We start from the raw sequence: 17851 nt of genomic DNA on the forward strand, positions 1-17851 counted from the left end.
GGAAGGAAGGAGAAAGAGAAGGAGTCTCCACAACGTTATGACTACTTGCCTTTACATATCCTCCTTTTCTTCACGGAATACAAGTGTCTTGTAGTTTCATTGGTAAGATAAACAATGTTTACATATCTATATTCATTTTAAATCAGCCACAATTATCAGACCAGACATTGGTAAAGTTTTTTTGAAAGGAATGGAAAGCGTCATGGGTGTAGAGCAAGACGAACAGCAAATTTAACCACCAAACCACTGGGGTTTTCCTTACTGACAGGCAAATTCATGCAGTGAGAGTGGTGTGGCATATGTGACCATATATTAAAAGCAGGGACTACAACACATCCATCTTCAGCCTGTCAGTTTTTCTTGATTAAAGCATATCACATGAATACATCAAGTTAAGAAATTAGGAATTAACTATGAGATATAAAAAAAATCTCATTCTTCTGATCAACCCATAAAGCCTGAAGACCATGCACATTGCAGTCTCTTAGTTTTGTTTGCCATTCTATTTTCGCTCCAACATATTAATTTCTCTTCCTCTCACCTATGCTCGAACATGAGAAATGTACAGCCTAAAGCACTTTTGAGAGTTACACTATGATGAAACCAGAGCAGTCTTACTTGCACAAAGCTGTAGCGTTGGCAGAGAGACAAGGGCTGTACATGGAGCCTTTCTCAGGTAGCCAGTGTGAGCCAGAGGCCCTGCAGAAGGGAGGCACTCACCGAGCTGTGCCCTGTGCTTGCGGCGCCGCAGTTCCACGGACACGGGAGCATTTGCAGAAGTCACTGGTTGATGCACTTGCAGGAATCCCACACCAGGTGATCTCCAAGATAATAGAGCCTGTTGTCCAATGTGTCAGACTGGACAGTGACCAACAAGGGAATTGGGATCTCAGCCTTGATTCCTCCCCATGCTCTTTGCAATAAACTACAAAGAAGTATTCAATCTCTGTGTGTCCATTGTTCCGTCCTAGGCAGTAAAGTATGAACCATGTGCTGACTTAACATTCTTTGGTGAACCCTAGCCTTTAATATTTCATCTTTTCTGTGGTACAAACACCAATTTGATGTTCCTTCTCTTACTTACTGCTGAGATCACCCTTCAACACCCACTTGGACGCTGAAAGTCACATTTAAAACATTCAGATTTAGCATGCCCTGTGGGTTAAGCACCCATATCTTATTCCCATTTTGGCAGAATACACAGAAATAGACAGACACACACCAAAACAAAACCAGAAGTTACTGTATGACAATTTTTTATTTATCAGTATCAAATTACATAGCAAAGTAATGAATGCAGTGTCAGATCACCTTTTTGAATACTGTAAATACAAACAAAATCCACCATATTGCTTAATTATCCAAAGTAAATTAAAAGTTTAAAAATGTGCGTTTCAGAGATTCCATTTGGCATATCCTGTCAATGTATCCTGCATAAATATTTCTGTACCTCATTTTCATTATGTGTACCTTAATGCAGCCTCTAGAAAACACACATGGAGGAGATAGGACCTATTTGTATGTTTATTTTCATCACCAACTCAAGCATCTGCCCTGAAATCACTGAAAGTACCTATCTGCTAGCTCACCTGACTGATAAAAGTGACTGTACCTATAGACCTAGAGATGTACTGAGAGATAAAAGTGGCCAGACCCAAAGCTACTGCCATCAGTGCAAGATGGCTGAATGCAAGATAATACAACTGTGGATCAGGCCTTTATATTACTGACAAAACAGTGATGTACTTTCATGGAAGCTGGACTATCTGATGGCCAGATCTTGAACACTCCAATATGTATGGAAATGCCTGGGACATTTACACCACTCCTTACACAGGTCTGACTCTACTAGATAGATACAACAACTCCCTGTTTATAAGGTTAAGTTATGAATAAAGTCAGGTCTGTTGATTTCATGTAAGTTGAATAGGGTTTGGCCACTGCTGGATACAAACTAGATAATTCAAGAGAAGTATTTTAATGGTGTTAATCAGCAGTGTCATTTAAATGGGACTTCCTTGGAAACTGTGTAAATAGAACACTTTTTTCTGATGGATGAGATAATAAGCTTCACTTAGCACTGTTCCCAAAAGTTAAGACTACTGAGACATGGTAGATGTATGAAATGGAAAACACCATAGAAATATACATTTTGTTTAGAATACAATGAACAGAAGTACAGAAGCGTTGATGCAGGTACTGGAAAGGTAAGGAAAGAGAAGGAGGAAAAATTTAGGCAGCAATCCCATGGCAACACAGAAGTTACTCTTGATCCCTCCAATTCACCACTATCAGTGGAAGTCAGGCTTCTCTGGGAAGGTGCAACCTGAACGCTTGATAATGACGCTGGCTGCATAATGCCCAGCCCGGATGCACTCGGTCACCGGCCGGTCATAGACGAGCTGGGACAGAAAGCCTATGGGACACAGTGGGAGAGAAAGAGAAGGAAGAACATGGTCAGATTAGTTTTTTGAGTGTATCAGTTTGTTACAGGGCAAAGCACTGAACAACTGGCCTGCCTGTATGTACCCCTACAGCCCAGCCAGTTTAAATTGAGAATTGCTCTTGAGTGAACTGCAGGGCTGGAATGGTGGTGCTGCTATTTCTTCATGAAGTCTCCATTTGGTAGCTTCCAGTAAATTAAAGATTATCAAGACTGATCATTATTAGTGTTCTCAAAATGATTTTAACAGAATTCCTGCTCTCTTCTTTAGAGAGATAACCCCTGATTCCTCAAAGAACATTTTAAAAACAAAGAAGTTTTCCCTGCTGGAGAGAGTTCCATCTGCTCTTACTGGCTACAGCTACAGCCCCAACACAACTGTGTGCAAGCTTTTCTCCAAAAAAAAGACACGTAATAGAGAAACATTGTATTCAGAGTTACAGGTGCTCACAGTGCAAAGAAAATGAAAAATTTTTACCTGATGAGGAAAGTTAGATGACATCTGCTGCCTTTGATAATGGGACATTTAATCTAAAACTTCAGCAACAGTAGGTACCCCATAGCATGTGCAGATACCCCCTTGAACAGCAAACTGTGCAGAGAACCAGGCGCCTCTCAGAAGAGGGGCATGCCTTCAGCTGCCACAGCCTGGCATGCACAGCTTGGAAACTCAGGAATCACTGAGAGCTGAGCACTTTGAAAACCTGAGCACCTCCTAAATGAACAGAGTAGGCAGTCCTAAAAAGGTACTTGGAGAAGTTTAGTACAAGCAGCACCAGAATGGATTTATGGATTGAGTCCCTCATTTCTGAAGCATTTTATCTTGGCTGAAGCTATTGTGATCAAAAGCATGACAGAACTTATGGCAGAGGTGAAATATGTATTTTAAATTTGGAAGAGGCTTTCAAGATGTGAGAAGTAAACTTAGTATCTTATAATTTAAAACTCCACTGTCATTCTAGAGGTAATATTTTATTCACTTTTATCCTGTTTTTAATATGTTTCAGATGTATCTCTCTTCCTGTCCAATCACAGAAGGAAAGTGAGACTTGCCCAAGAAAATCAGAATTCTAGCAAGCTGAAAGATGTTCTTTTTAAAGATTTCATCCACCATTTCAAGTTTCTGTCATGCTCAGGCTTTGTGCCTTGACAGTACAAATGTAGTCTTGAAACCATGTCTCTGCTAAGTACTGTGTAAAACTCATAAGTACCAACTTCTGACATATTACAAATTTTGATTCTAAGCTGATATGTTTTGCTAGCTTGCTTTCATATTCACTTTCTCTGTTCATCCGGTTTACTATTAGGAAAAGGTTCCACATCATATCATGATGCTGTCATTTAACCTGTGCTCTGTTTCTAAATATTTCCTTTTGTGATACACTACAGCATCATTTCAGAAGATAATAAAAATATTTCATTCTATGCAATGATGTCTGCTCTTTGGAGATTAAATACTATGTAAAAGAAGAAAAAGAAGGTTAGATTAATGAAGGATATTACTGGGGAGCAAAATACCTGTTTCCATCAATTACCAATATCTGTCTTGGCTTCTTGGTCATGACTGATAGCAAAAAGAAGCCTAATTGATATACAGTTTTCTCTAAACTGCACCAAATTGGAGAAGAGTTTGAAACTGCAAAATCTATAAATCAAACACTTTTCATTGGAATAGGGAGGCCATAGAGAGAAAGCAGATTAGTTATAAAAGGAGAAAACTTGTATGTTACTGATATCAGTATTTTCTAGAGAACTACGTATTGGCTGGAATTTCACAGATATTGACTGACACTAGCTGGGACAAAATTACTCATTCACCAACAAAAGGTAAGTCCATAAGCACAAGTGAAGATGACAGGAGTTATCAATATACAAAGAGAAGAATCTGGAACAGGAAGAAATTGTGCTGTGAGTGCTATCACTGATGGCAGTCAGGGATGACAGACAACACAACTGTGGCAGGATGGTCCAGCTGCAATAGTTGGGTAACAGTTGAGAAATTCAAACAGCATGCCTGGCAGAAATCAGATCATTTCTGAATAACAAGATGAAAATGGTCTGCTCTCCATTAAATTAACATGCATTCTTAGGAGAAACTTTCTTGGATATGTGGAGGGTGTCAATCATTAAATTTAAACTGCCTGGGAGGCAGGAGCTTGCCAGTGTGCTTCTGGGTGGTTAAAACTTGAGAGCAAGTTGTAACCATATGTAAAATGAGGCTGTTAAGACAGTCCATTTCTGACTCAGTAAGTATGAAGATGCACTGGGCAGGTCTCCAAAGGCAAACATGGGGCTAGGTTTTGTGCAAAGCATGAATTTAGAGAGAGGTTTATACAAGAAAGAACAAATATCCTCTTCATTTATTATCAAGGCATCAAGCATACATGAAGATGAGAAAATCCACAGAGCAAAAGACCATAAAACATGAATTACTTTTCAATACCAACTAGACTGACACTGTCATCACCTCCCAGGCTCATTGTAGTTTCAAGTTAGTATGAGTCTTTTGTCTTCAGTGAAGCTACTTCTTATTTATTCTGATCTAAGTGAAAGCAGAGTCAGGTGAAAAAACATCTTGTTCTAATTGGGGATAGAAATGAGAGATCTCTGTGATTTAAGAGTGTTGCAGAAATGACATTAAGTACAGCTGTCATATATGACATATGTAGAAACTTCAGAGGGGAGTTTGCCCTCAAACCATTCTCTTGTCTGCTGAGTTTCTCTTAAAAGGTATGTGCTTCATAGATGAAATGGAAATAGCAGTATCTGACACAATACCGCATCGAATGACAATACAAACACACATATCACAAACAGAGCTACATCACACAGTAAGACTAGGCAGTTGGCAAAGCAGACCCCGAGGGAACACCAGAAAGCAGTGCTGTTTGAGCAGAGAAGCAAAGAGCTCTATCAGGTTGGCTGCCTTAGCTGCAGAATGTTCTTTTTAGTTAATGCAGTAAAAAGCAACATGGTCAGAATATAATTCAGAGTTTGCCTCCCCCAGTGTATAAGGCACAGTGATGCAAACCCCATGAGTCATACTCTCAAGGCATCAATTCAGATCTGAGTTCCAGCTGAAGAAGTTATTCCCCCATCTGTTTTTCACCATGCTGCTTTGCTGCTGGTATAACCTGATACCCTGTCAAAACGAGCCAGATCAGTTTAAACAGTAGCTGTTGAGCAGGGGATCTTTGCTAACGCAGCTGATTGAAACTGAATTGGGTTAGTGAGCACTCAAACTGCCTGACCAGCGAGCAGGGCGATGGAGGGAAGATGAGAAGCAGTTGAAGGCTGTAATCCCTTAAGGTGCCATGATTGGAAATGCAAGAAGATAAATGAACATGGCTTCAGACTCACTTCACACTCCTACAACTTCAGAGACCAAAAGGGCAGGATTGAATTCTGATCCTGTATCACAGATCACTAGATCATCCCAGCACATACTAAGGTAGCTCAGCATCTACTTCATTTCCTTGTGGTCTGAACTGGTCCCTGGCTATCACTGGAATGGAGTCCAGAAAGCAGCAGTAAACTCTGGCTGCACCAGACAGCCTCACTTCAAGTATTTTACCAAAACAACTTCAAGCAATATTGTTTGCCATGTTCTAACTGAAGCTGTTGTGCAGTAGCATTTCTGCACTGCTGGAGCTGTGGATGGTGCTGCAAGCATTGTGCACCACTACCTCGAGGCTTTCCTGTCTGCCTTCTGCCCTGTTTTCTGACATGCCAACTGTTTGTGGAGGAAGGGAAAATGCAGTTGCAGGATGTCTAGCAAGCCACCTTAAAGTAATGAGCCATCTTGGTAAGCTTTCAGAGTAGACTGGGATGCCTTTTGCCCTTCACAGGCATGGATAACCAAGTAACAACCTTGCACCCACTAACGGTGAGAACTCCTTTGGAACTGGGTCCCATTCATCCCATTTATCTTCAGAGAAAAAAGGCAACTTTGCTTCAAAAGTTGTTTTAAACCTTAGAGTAGTACAAAATGTATTTGCATTCTCAGATGATAGAAGTGATTACAACATACCAATAACTATTTTTGGTCCTTAATTATTTCTTTTCTGCTCAGGAGAAAAAAAGCGACTCTGGAATCACTTTGCTCTGAAAAGTGTGCCTGAAATAATTGAGAGTTAATCTTTATTACCTCCAGCTTTCTTATTACATATTGTCAAAGACAATGTTTGTAATTGTTAGGTCTACAAACAGAATAGGGGATGGAAAAGTGAAGTTGCTTTGTTCTTTTTTGTGCTCCCCACCAAATGAAAGTCCTGTAAGCCAAGTGCCAGAAGTGGCGCCAGACCCAAACCGAGGCTCTCACTGAGACCAGCTCAAATCTCTTTGGGGATGTCAGTTTAAGTTTGAAAGGACACAGCAAGACAGTCCACTGACTGACACAAAAGGTGTTTTATTCACTTTGTACTCCTTAGAGCTGAGTAGAACTTAAACATCATTCAAGGAAAACCAAGCTGATTTTCTAGAAAACAGATATTTCAGAGGCAATTTCACTGAAATCAGTGATTTCTTTGAAAGTTTTATTTCCAGATTATTAGTGGTAATAATAATGAACACTTAAAACTAGTGCAGTTGGGCAGGAATGTGGGAGTCTGATAGTGGAGATTTAAAACAGTTCTGGTCTGCTCCAGTAATGGTTTAACAACACTTAAAAACAGCTCATATTGAAGCCAAATGTTTCATTTCAAATTGTACACTTGACAATTAATTTTAATGACTGTTAATTACTAATGCTGGCTGAAAATCCATTTATAGCCTCCGACACCCAGCTCCCCACTACTTGTCTTTCTGCAGTTTCTCTCACACTTCCAACCTTTATAAAATGCCCATGGCAAAATTAATTTTTTTTTTAATGCAAGAGAGAAAAGCTGAAAAAATCCAATTATCAAATGCATCAATTATAAACAACTACAGGCTGACCCTGAGTCAGAGTCCCTCAAAACCTTTTTGCTGTGATGTTCCCAGACAATTGTGCTTCCAGATGAACCCTGAAGTATATAACCAATGCTAGCCAGGCCATTCACCACCAAAATTGTCCCAGCCACAAAAAGAATCCTGACCAGCTTAGCCGATTCCTCTTTTTTGTATTTAAAATTTCTACAGCTTAATTTGAGAACTGCACTTTAAAAAAACAGTGTTATTCCACCATGGGGACAGTTGCAAGCACCTTTTCACACTCTTGTTCATATACAGAATTTATCACAGTTGCTGGGACGCTCATCTATTTTTATGTGATCCCACCACATTTCCAGGCCAGGAGTGTGGGAAGATGAAGATTTCAAGAAACATTACCCAGTCAACGCCTTGTGGCTGATACGGTTGGGGCTTTTTTTGAGGTCTTTTAGCACTGTTGGAGCAGGCTAATGTAGCATGAGCCTGGTCAGTAGTAATCGGGTGGCTGGCAGTTCTGCTGCCAAGAGCCAACCAGCCACCCTAGATTTTGTAAAAGATGTTGGCATCAGTGGATTCTGCAATATAGTCACTGAATGACCGTACGTCAACATGCTGAGGTTTCTCCTTTTTTAATTTTGTGGCAGATGGTGGATATTACAGCCAAGAACTGTGGTAAGCCAGAGGCCCTGCCCATTGCTATCAAACCAAATGTTGGCTATTCTAAATGGAAACGCTTTTGATTAAGGGTGGGATTTGGCTTCTGTTTTCATGTCTTTTGGCACTGTGGTCTGACACATCAGACTTACAGTATATAAGACAAATTAAATGTAAGCATCTTCAAACACTCTATATTTCTTTCAACCTTTAAGCACTTTAGCACTTTCACAAAATTTATTGTAAAAATGATGCCATACATGCATATATATGTTATTAACTACAAATGTATATGCATAGAAACACGTGTCTTTTTCTCTCCTTTAAAATGAAATGGCTCTGTGCTGTTACAGGACTTCAGTGGCAGGCTAATTACAATTGAGAGAAAAAAGGTTACCAGCCCTTCCATAAAAATGGTCATTTAAGATGTATATCTAACAAGTGGCAACCTTGAAATCTCTCACTGGAAAGAACATCAGAAAATCCTTCCTGACTATACCACAGGAGGAAAGTTTTAATAAAAACTAATTAAACTACAAAAATCTCAAGTGGTTAACTGATTTTAGGGGCTAAATTTCTGGCAATTCTAATTATCCTCTTGTGGCTTCACTTAGTGTTTCACAACCATGACAGATGACAATGAAAAACTGCAGTTAAATTCATCCTCCCTGACACCATGCTAAGCACTAGCTTCTCCCTCTCCAAGTAAAATCAATACCATGTTTGAGTAAACACGTTTACAGCTTTATTAGGATGTCTTGCTTGTTCTGTAACAGCGACTTGAAGCTGTGGTAGCAAATCGACTCAACTCAGTTAAACCTAGAGAGCTGAGTAAGAGGCTCATCGATAAGGTTGTTATATAAATAAACTGCAGGAGACCAGAAAGCTGGAACAAACAGCTTGGTAAATGTCAATATTTTTACTTCCAGAGAATGACAAAACCATGAGATCATGACTAGAATGTTTCAGAAGTCTATATTTACTTTATTTATAAAATGGTCATGTGCTAAAAACATTTCACTGCCTTTGTACAAGAAACTTCTTATTTTATAACCAGCAGCATGAATACTAAACCAAGCACGTTTTAAGAAATGCAGTGATATTGGTATTGCTATGCCTATCCCTCTTGTTTTCCTCTTATTTATGGATACATTTTCAACACATTGAATTTCTGTAAGGATCACTCAGATGGGTGTACATATTTCTCAGTCTGAGGTTATACAGTCACTTATGGACACGTGCAAATAATACAACTTTGCATTTACTAGACAACTATGAATAAGTGAAAGGAGTGTTTTCAGTTTAGCAGCCTTTTAGTGGAATGGAGAGGAGGTGTTGAATACACAAAACAAAAAAAAGAACACAGTGTCTAAAGCTTTAAAGGACTACATGTGGAAAATGTTAATGAAAGATTTCTGCAGAAAGGTGACAATAAAAAAAAAAACAAAAAAAAAAACTTCATTACATCCCTATTATTCCATTAGGAATCAGTTACTCAAGGCTGAATAATTTAATTGCATTGCACAGGATTGCCACTGTTTGGCTCTACTGGGCCAGCTCACTGCAGCTCAGAGAACAAGGTGTCATCATAGTTCCCAGGGCCTCTATGTGCTCAGACCCACCAGAGACTCCCTCCAAGGAAAATCAGCAGTCTTGTTTCTCTGATGCTTTTATTCAAGTAGGAAGGGTGTATGCTGCTCTGTTGTGGTTTGTTCCTGAAGCCTGTGCCACCAGATTGAGAAAACAGACCCTGAGGTGAAGCCTACTTAGATTGATGTGAGATTTTCTATCACTGCCCTGTGCCTTGACTGCATACTGTCCACCTTCTGAGAGGGAATAGCTCAAAGCTGGAGCTTTGTTATATTTTGTTATAAATATAAGCAGTATTTCATAGTCTGACATCCTTCCACATTAAACATCCTCAGTGGACTCTATAACCTGTTGCATATCACTTCTACTAAATTCCCCAGTGCATCTTACTGTCCAAGAAAAGAACTATTTCAGTCTATAATGTGCTCCAAGAATAATGTGAAGAGGAAAATGCTAACAAAGTTATAACTTCTCATGGTTTGGTCCCATTTTTCATTTTTAAGTCCACATGATGAGCTTTGGGAAATTTCCTTTAGGATCAGGATCTGGTTGCCTTAGGCTTTTCTCCGGTAGCCTCCAGGGGAAAACATTTGATTAAAAAATCCCCCTCCAAGCTTACAAGGAGTATCCAAGGCACTGCATGTGCCAAACCAGAAACAGATATTTTCATTGCAAGTATCTTCTCTATTTGAAAAAAATACTTTCCAGGCTGATAATTATCTTTGTTTTTCCTAAAAGCATTTTCTAGAAGTGTTCTGCAAAATCTAAAATTCTTAGAAATTTTTGAGACAGAAGAGTGAAATAAGCTTTCTTTTATTAGTACCTGTGGAAAGTTTCTGAGCCTCAAACCTGTTGTATTGATACTAAATGGTGCCAATTATTACATCTACTGCTTGGAATAAAAGGAAGAGAACTGCACTAATTTACCATAGATACAATGAAGTCCTAAAGATAATCAAATGGAATAATATATCCTATCCTCTACTCGGTTTTTAACATATATTCAAGTCCAAAAAAGGTTGCACGAATGTAACTTCATAGCCAAGATTCATATGCATGAATCTCAGGAGAGTTTTATTTGCAGGTGTGCTTCCACACAGCCAAGCCAGCAGTATGTAAGGAGAAAAGAAAGCAACACCCAGTGCAGAGGGAATATGGGAGCTAGGCAGCCTGTGAATTTCCTGACTTTTGTGGGCTGAAAGAGCCTACCCTAGCATTATATTCATAATGCTCCTATTTTAATGCAGTGACACTTAATATCTTTTGCCTCTTTAAATATCTGTTAGAGTTCTGGAGTGATAGCAAAAATGTACTGATCACCAACAACAGTAATGTCCCTTTCCACTGGGTCAGAGATCAGTGTCAAATCATCCTACAAGCACTGCTACTACCACTGCTTTTAACTGCCACCATGTTCTTCCTTCTAATTCCTTTTTACTGCAATCTTCCCACTTCAAGTATGGGCCCATTGCAGTGTGGGGGAAGTGAACAAATTCAAGACTTTACCATGCTGTTATATAACAGAGGAGCTGTAAGTGAGAGAGGACCCAGCTTGTGAACATCACGGCCTGAGAAGTGTCCTTATGGTCATTGTGTCCATGTCCTTAGCACCCACTGAGGCATGTTAGATGTCAAACAGACAATTTATTTCAGTGTGGTTTTGTATTTCAATGTGTGGTGTTTTATCTCCTGCAAATACAGCATCAGCTTAATCTGACACATCATTTCTTAGGGGACTATATCCTGCCCTGATTCCCAGGGGAATGTTCTTGATGATCCAATCTGACGAGTGCCTCTGTCTCTATTCAGAATACATTAAAATAACACAAAAATATTGCCAACAGTCTGCAAGCAAGGTAATAGTAACTCATTAAAGTAATTTCTAACCTTCCACATGAACATTTTCTTTATCATTACATGATTTTCTAACACATGACACATTAACATAAAATGAAATGTTATGAGGGTAGGCATAGTAGGCATGACAAAGTATTTTAAACGGTGATGACTTGCTTTGAGGCGTTAAGTCAATTTGTAATTGTCCCATAGCTATTACAGCAAAAATTGGAACTTTGTAATTGGTTTTCAAAATCTATTTTTAACAGAGCAGGTTTGTTTTTTAAAGTGTACACAACCTATTTGACGTTTATTTTTCACAAAAGCTGTCCAGAATGTCACTGAATTTATGGTGAGGTAAATTAGGCCTTTTAAAAACCAATTTTGCAAAATATTAATCCTCTCGCTATGTACTGAGGCTCCCTTAACACTGACAGTGTCACTGACAGGAAGAGAGACAGAGGCTAAAGGAATCAAGTCCTGCTTCAGTCTAATTAGAAACTTCTGAGGGTTTTTTAATTCCATACACTGATCCTTTTAAGTGGATCTTTCGCTCCTACATGTTATTTAAGAGATGACAGCAAGTATACTATGTTTTGCCTTACTTTTATTCTACCATGTCTTTTTCTAGATTGCCTTTAAATGGAACAGGTGAAAATGTGAGTTACTATATTTACATTACTGTGTTATAAGAATATGTATGTAATGAAAATAGGAGGAACAGTTAGAGACCAAGAAAAGGGTAGCAATTAAAACAATGAAAGCAGTATAATCACAATTATACTTGGACAACACATGCAAATAGGTTTATGTATAATATCAGCATAGAAGAGGGTATTCTTTGCAAAGAAATAATTCTGAATGGAAATTGGTAAACAAAGAAGTTGGGAACTAAAAAGAAAACAGAAATATTCCATGTATTTTTCTGAGTGATATCTATTTTTATGGTTTTGTTTAAGTAGCTGCAATTCAAACTGTGGCAAATTTTGAAAATGAGCCAATACTAATGTCGAAATTACTAGCAACTGGCTACACTATTGATCAGAATAATGATGTGCCTCTAGCTGAGATTGAGAAAAAATCAACTGGGAACATATAATCTGGCCATTTTCTAGTTTGTAGAAGGTCAGTTACAGAGATAACGTGGTCCTCTAATAGCCTGGGTTTATGTGGCATGTTTATCTGACAGAGTTCCGAATGCCATCAGAACACAGGGGTGGTAAGTCATGGACATGTTGACAGGTTATCCCCTAGCAAGCAAAGATTGATGCCCTCTCTGCACCTCAGCTATTATACTCCTGTATGCTGTTTATAAACCAGGAGCAGTAAAGACAGACAAAATGGGCTGTCAGTCAAAGTGCTGATGACACTAAGTAAGTATTTTTATTTCAAAGCTTCCTATCTCACCCGCCATGATCTCAGTAACAACAGGATTGCTCAGAGGCAATTAGCCAGCAGTGCTGCACAAATGAAAACTAAGAGAGTGCTGCTTTCTGTTATAACAGTTATCTTTACTTCAAAAAAAAAGCCAGAATGATTCAAAGTAGTATCCCCTCTCTCTTTGCTGGTGAAGATAAATTTTGTAGCAAATATCAGCCATTACAAGTTCCAGGCACACACATATTTAATTGATATCACCAAAAAATTATCCCTTGCTCCCAGCTGGCAATTAGCTCTGCATCTCAGAGCTCTGCTGTTATCAGAAGGGAGTACTTCACAGCAGTGAATTTTTGTCCACTGTATTTCCCTCTATCAAATGTGGTTAAAAAATGATGGCAATTTCCCAAGGTATTTCACACAAGTATAAAAACCTTAGAAAAATTAAAGACCACTATAAGTAGATGAAGTAGCTTCTGATATCATGCTCCTGCTGTTCAGTTAAGAACTGTTCCTAGCTCCTTCTACTCCTATTTCAATGAATCTAGAATGTTCTAGGGGTGGTGAATACTGGAGGGAGAGCAGCCCTTACAGCACAGATTTATACAGAGAGGAAAATACAACAAATAAGAGAAAAAAAAATTCATTTTTTAGTGTAAGCAAATTCTTCCCCAGTGTTCAAGAGCCCTAGAAATCTATTAAGTAACTTTCTTTTTTAATATAGTCACAAGCTTACTGATAAATTACTGAAAAAGCCATTCAAATCTGCCTCTGCTGAAGGCATTATCAGATCTTTTTGCACGTTTAGCACTCCTGGAATAGCCATATAGGAACTATTCATAAGAGCTCATTTCTCACATGTGCACATGCTTCTATTCCCACAATGCTTGCACAAGAAATACACAAGGGACTTATTAGACAGAGTCATAAGTACAGTCCCCTTTTGCCCTAGAAGAGATTTATTGCAAAAAGGTGGAATTCCCACTCTTTGAGCTTCATTTTTTAATTTGGGCAGCTCCTACTCTGGAGCCACCAACATTCCCCTCTGAAGATGATTGAGTCTGGATTTTCAGAGGAGCAGGAACTGGCACCTGGGAACTTAATATCAATAGGATTAAAATTCATAGGATCATAACACAATTTAGGTGGGAAGGGACCTCTTTAGGTCACTTGCTCCAGCCCCTGGCTTCAGGCAGGGTCAACTCAGATGATATCAAATCCCATCAAGATGATTTTTTTTATTTTGAAAATCACTGGAGTCCTTCAATAAATGATGGATACTACAGAGCAAGAGCATAAGAATTATTACACTGGTTTTAATTATGTTTTCATTTTATCAATATTACACATGTTTAAATCTACCAGCTTCAGCCAAGGTATTCCAAAGCAAATCTAGTGTGTTCAGAAAACAGAACCAGACCTCTATTAAAAGAGGTTTCTGATTCAAACACTTAATAGTAGAGGAGTAATGATGACCAATTATTCTGTGCTCTCTGTATTTTTGTGAACCTGTATTTTTATTTCTTGTACTGTGGTCTTATAGATACACATATATGAATATGCATAATATATTCAAAGAATTTTTCACACAAAATATAGTATTTCAATATTTCAATAATTTAGAAGTATATAAACTATTACTTAGTTCTGAAATCAAAGCTGGATGTCACTCTATTGAAAATCATTTGCATTTACCTCATGAACAGAGGCTAAAATTTGAACAGTGTGAGAACCTTTAGGCAAACTCCTACAAGTCCAAGGTCTGTATTTAATTTGTAGAGACATTTGGATTAAGATGGAAAAATAATGCTTGGAATTAACCTCTCTGTTAAAGATGAGGAAATGGCTTTACTGAGACAGTTTGGCTCAAACAGAATCAGAAAAAGAGAAGAGTATCTTCAGTAATCCCTGTGGTCACTAAGGAGGAGATAAGGATGCCATGAGGCCCACTCACAAAAGGACATATAAAAGAGGATGACTCCTCTTTTGCTGCTCTCCCTATCTCTATCAGAGTGGTCGTCTGATAGCTGAGACAGGAGTTGACCAACTCATAAAGGCTCGTGCTGGGCTTCACAAGAAAGAGAAAGAGAGAGAACTGCTTATTCTGGAAGAACATGCACCAAAAAAAAGTGACTGTAGCTTCCAAACTCTAGCCAGCAGCTTTATGAGATTCCCCAGCACATGAAAGCTACCAATGCCATTTTTAAATTGACAGGTGGTTTGAGCCATTGACCTCCCCTTTGATACTGACAGAGGCAAATTGCTATCAGCTCCTATCTGGCACTGTACAATGCTTAATGAAGAGCTCCTTCTACCCTGGGATTCCTTTTCCTTGAGAATGGTATAACATCTTTATAGCACAGTGATAAGTAATACACACTTGCTGCAATCGTTCTGTCACTGCCTTATCATGCTACTTGAAAATGATTTGTGGTTCCATTTCATACTCTAGTACTTTCCATGTAGTATATGACTAAATCATAGCAGATTATTAAGTCAATATATTTATATTGATGGAACCTGAAGAAACATCGATTTTAGACCTTCTCCTATTCATTTGTTATGAACTCTGTACTCAGTTCCAGTGACTAGACAGATTCTAGGGGAGAGATTTTGCAGGGAACAATGGCAGCAACTATCAGAACAGATGCTTATTGTTTTCATTAGTTACGGTGGCAATGACAAAGGGGAGTTCAAACAGAAGGCAAGCCTGCTCTGGCTGAAGAGAGCAGGATGGCATAAAGGAAAGCATACGACGGTCAAACTGCTCATATTTATTGCCATTAAGCACGCTTTGATTATCATTACTGCAATGGTTCAAACTGGGGCTGACTAGTAATAAATAAATGTTAATTTAATCATCTCCCCAAACTCTACAAACTAAGGCTGTAATTCCATTAAGAGGACTCTTGTGGCATAAGCCATGTCAGCAAAGCTCAAGTGATTTTTCAATGTCATATGAATCTGGAGGTGGAACTGCAACTTTAATTGATGGATATTTCAGGGATTTACAACCAAATATCTGCGGTACTCCTGAAAACCACAAGAGGTGCTGAGATGCAACAAAGTAAACTATTATTGCTTAAACTTGTAAAAGATAGCAGTGTTGCTGGTGAGCAATAAAGGCAAAACTGTGTTAGTGTTGTTTAGAGAGGTGCTTTTAGCATAAAGATACCTGCAGCAATTTTAAAACCCAGTCTCTTATTCATGCACTGCGCCAGCCTGAGTGGCAGGTGACTTGATGCCTGCAGTAAGAGGCAAGAAATTCAGAGATATTCCTGGTGCCAACTTAATAAAACCACTTTTCAGCTGAAGAATGTGGTTTATTTCTTGCTGCTAGCTGTTGGGGCGAGCTAGTTCTCCTTGGAGGCTGACAGCTTCAGAAATGCTGAACTCATGAATCAGCTCACAGAGTTACAAGTGCTCAGAAACTTTGTGTCTTTAAACTTTGTCTTGACTTTAAGGTCTCAAGAGCTTCGGTAATTAGACTGGTTCTAGTAAGAAAAAAACAAGGAGTTCTCTTTTTTTTTACTTTTACATGGAGAAACGTAAGGGGTGATTTGCCACATTGGCATAATTATTGAGAAGGAATTTCCCTACAAACTGTGAGTTATGCCTCTGGAAGAAAGTGCCTCTGTAAAAGACCTTTCAAAATATGATAGAGTCTAACAAACCTGACCTCCTAATGCAAAATAAATCTTGTGTGATGGGGTTAGTTCTCATTGTAGCCCACGTTCCCCTCTCAGCCAAGACCTGCTCCAGAAAAACCACTGTTCAGTCATGTTAATATACTGGCGCTAGAGAAGTATGGGAAACTTTGCTATGGGAGTCTTGTCTTGTTCTCTGCTGTTTGAATAAAATAATTAGGTTTCCAGGAGGGGATATTGTCACACTGAGCAAATTTTTTAGTTAAGGGAATAATTTTGAAACATTTTACTACAAGGACACTGAAATCAAAACATTACATGTACTGTTGCCTAGGTAGTAGCAACTGATAAAAACCTCAATCAAAGAAAGAAGCAGAAAAGCACTGAAGAGAACATAACTTTCCTGTTGTAAAAATTCAGTCAGGACGGTAACACTGCAGCTGGTCAGTGCTAGATCCAATGCCAGAAGATATGTATGTTGGGCAGTATTACCTACACTACTGCACAGGGCTTGCTGCTAAGGAGACATTCAAGAACTTCTCCAAATATGTTCCAAATACACACTTTGAAAACACACAAGTGTGCCACAGATAAAATACAGACATTTCCCCCAAATGAAACGCAGACCAAATCCAAATCAAAGCCTATTCAGTCCAGTATCCTATTTCCTACATATGGGAAGGAAAATTAAGTGACCCCTTGAAGGAGGAGACCACAGTACACATAAGACTAGAATCAGCTGTGCATCTAGACTGTTATGAGTCCCAATTCTCCCATACGGACTAAACTCAGGAAAATCTATTTTCTGAGGAGAATTAATGATCAATTTATTATTTATGGAGTGCCAGAGGAGAACTGAGATATCCCAGAAGCCAATGGAAGAACTCTGGATAGATATCCTAAAGCTCATGTTGCTTTGAGTCACAGGAGAGAGAAGCATGGTGCAACAGGAGGCTGAGCTCACACACCAATGCTCAGGTAAGTGTCTAACTGCAAGGACAGCTCAGACAGGTTTGCCATGGCTGAGCTGGCTTCCATTATAGAGGGAAAACCAGCTGTGGTCCTTTCCATGATAGTGAGGGAGAACTGTACAATGCACCGGACTGCCTTGCACTTGTGCTCAATGAAAAAGCTTCAGATGTTTTTGGGGCAGCTGAAGATAATATACATCCATAAGCTGTGATACAGGACTTTTGCTAAGATTATCCCAAATATACAGGATCTTGCTGTATCTTAACATTTAAAATGATAAGGGAGAGTAAATCTTTAGGAATATGTCCCTTGATCCCTCTCTTCCACAGCTCAGCATTGTCCACATCATTTTTCCCCTTTGAGAAAGGAATCTCACAACTGGTCCAAGGCCAGCCTGGCAGGATGTGCCCCAACTCCTTACACT

At 39.0% G+C, this 17851-nt stretch overlaps 1 protein-coding gene across 2 annotated transcripts in view; it reads right to left on the minus strand.

Moving 5' to 3' along the window:
• Positions 1 to 1239: 1239 nt before the first annotated feature.
• The window catches only part of ADK (adenosine kinase), a 266784-nt gene continuing 250172 nt past the window's right edge, over positions 1240 to 17851 (minus strand). For both annotated transcript variants that reach the window (XM_030241222.2, XM_030241223.2), the window contains exon 11: positions 1240 to 2416. In XM_030241222.2, coding sequence (XP_030097082.1) covers positions 2292 to 2416 — 125 coding nt within the window. In that variant the 3' untranslated portion in view covers positions 1240 to 2291. The remainder of the gene's footprint in view (positions 2417 to 17851) is intronic.

The sequence above is a fragment of the Serinus canaria genome, chromosome 6 (genome assembly GCF_022539315.1).
Source record: "Serinus canaria isolate serCan28SL12 chromosome 6, serCan2020, whole genome shotgun sequence".
Classification (NCBI taxonomy): domain Eukaryota; kingdom Metazoa; phylum Chordata; class Aves; order Passeriformes; family Fringillidae; genus Serinus; species Serinus canaria.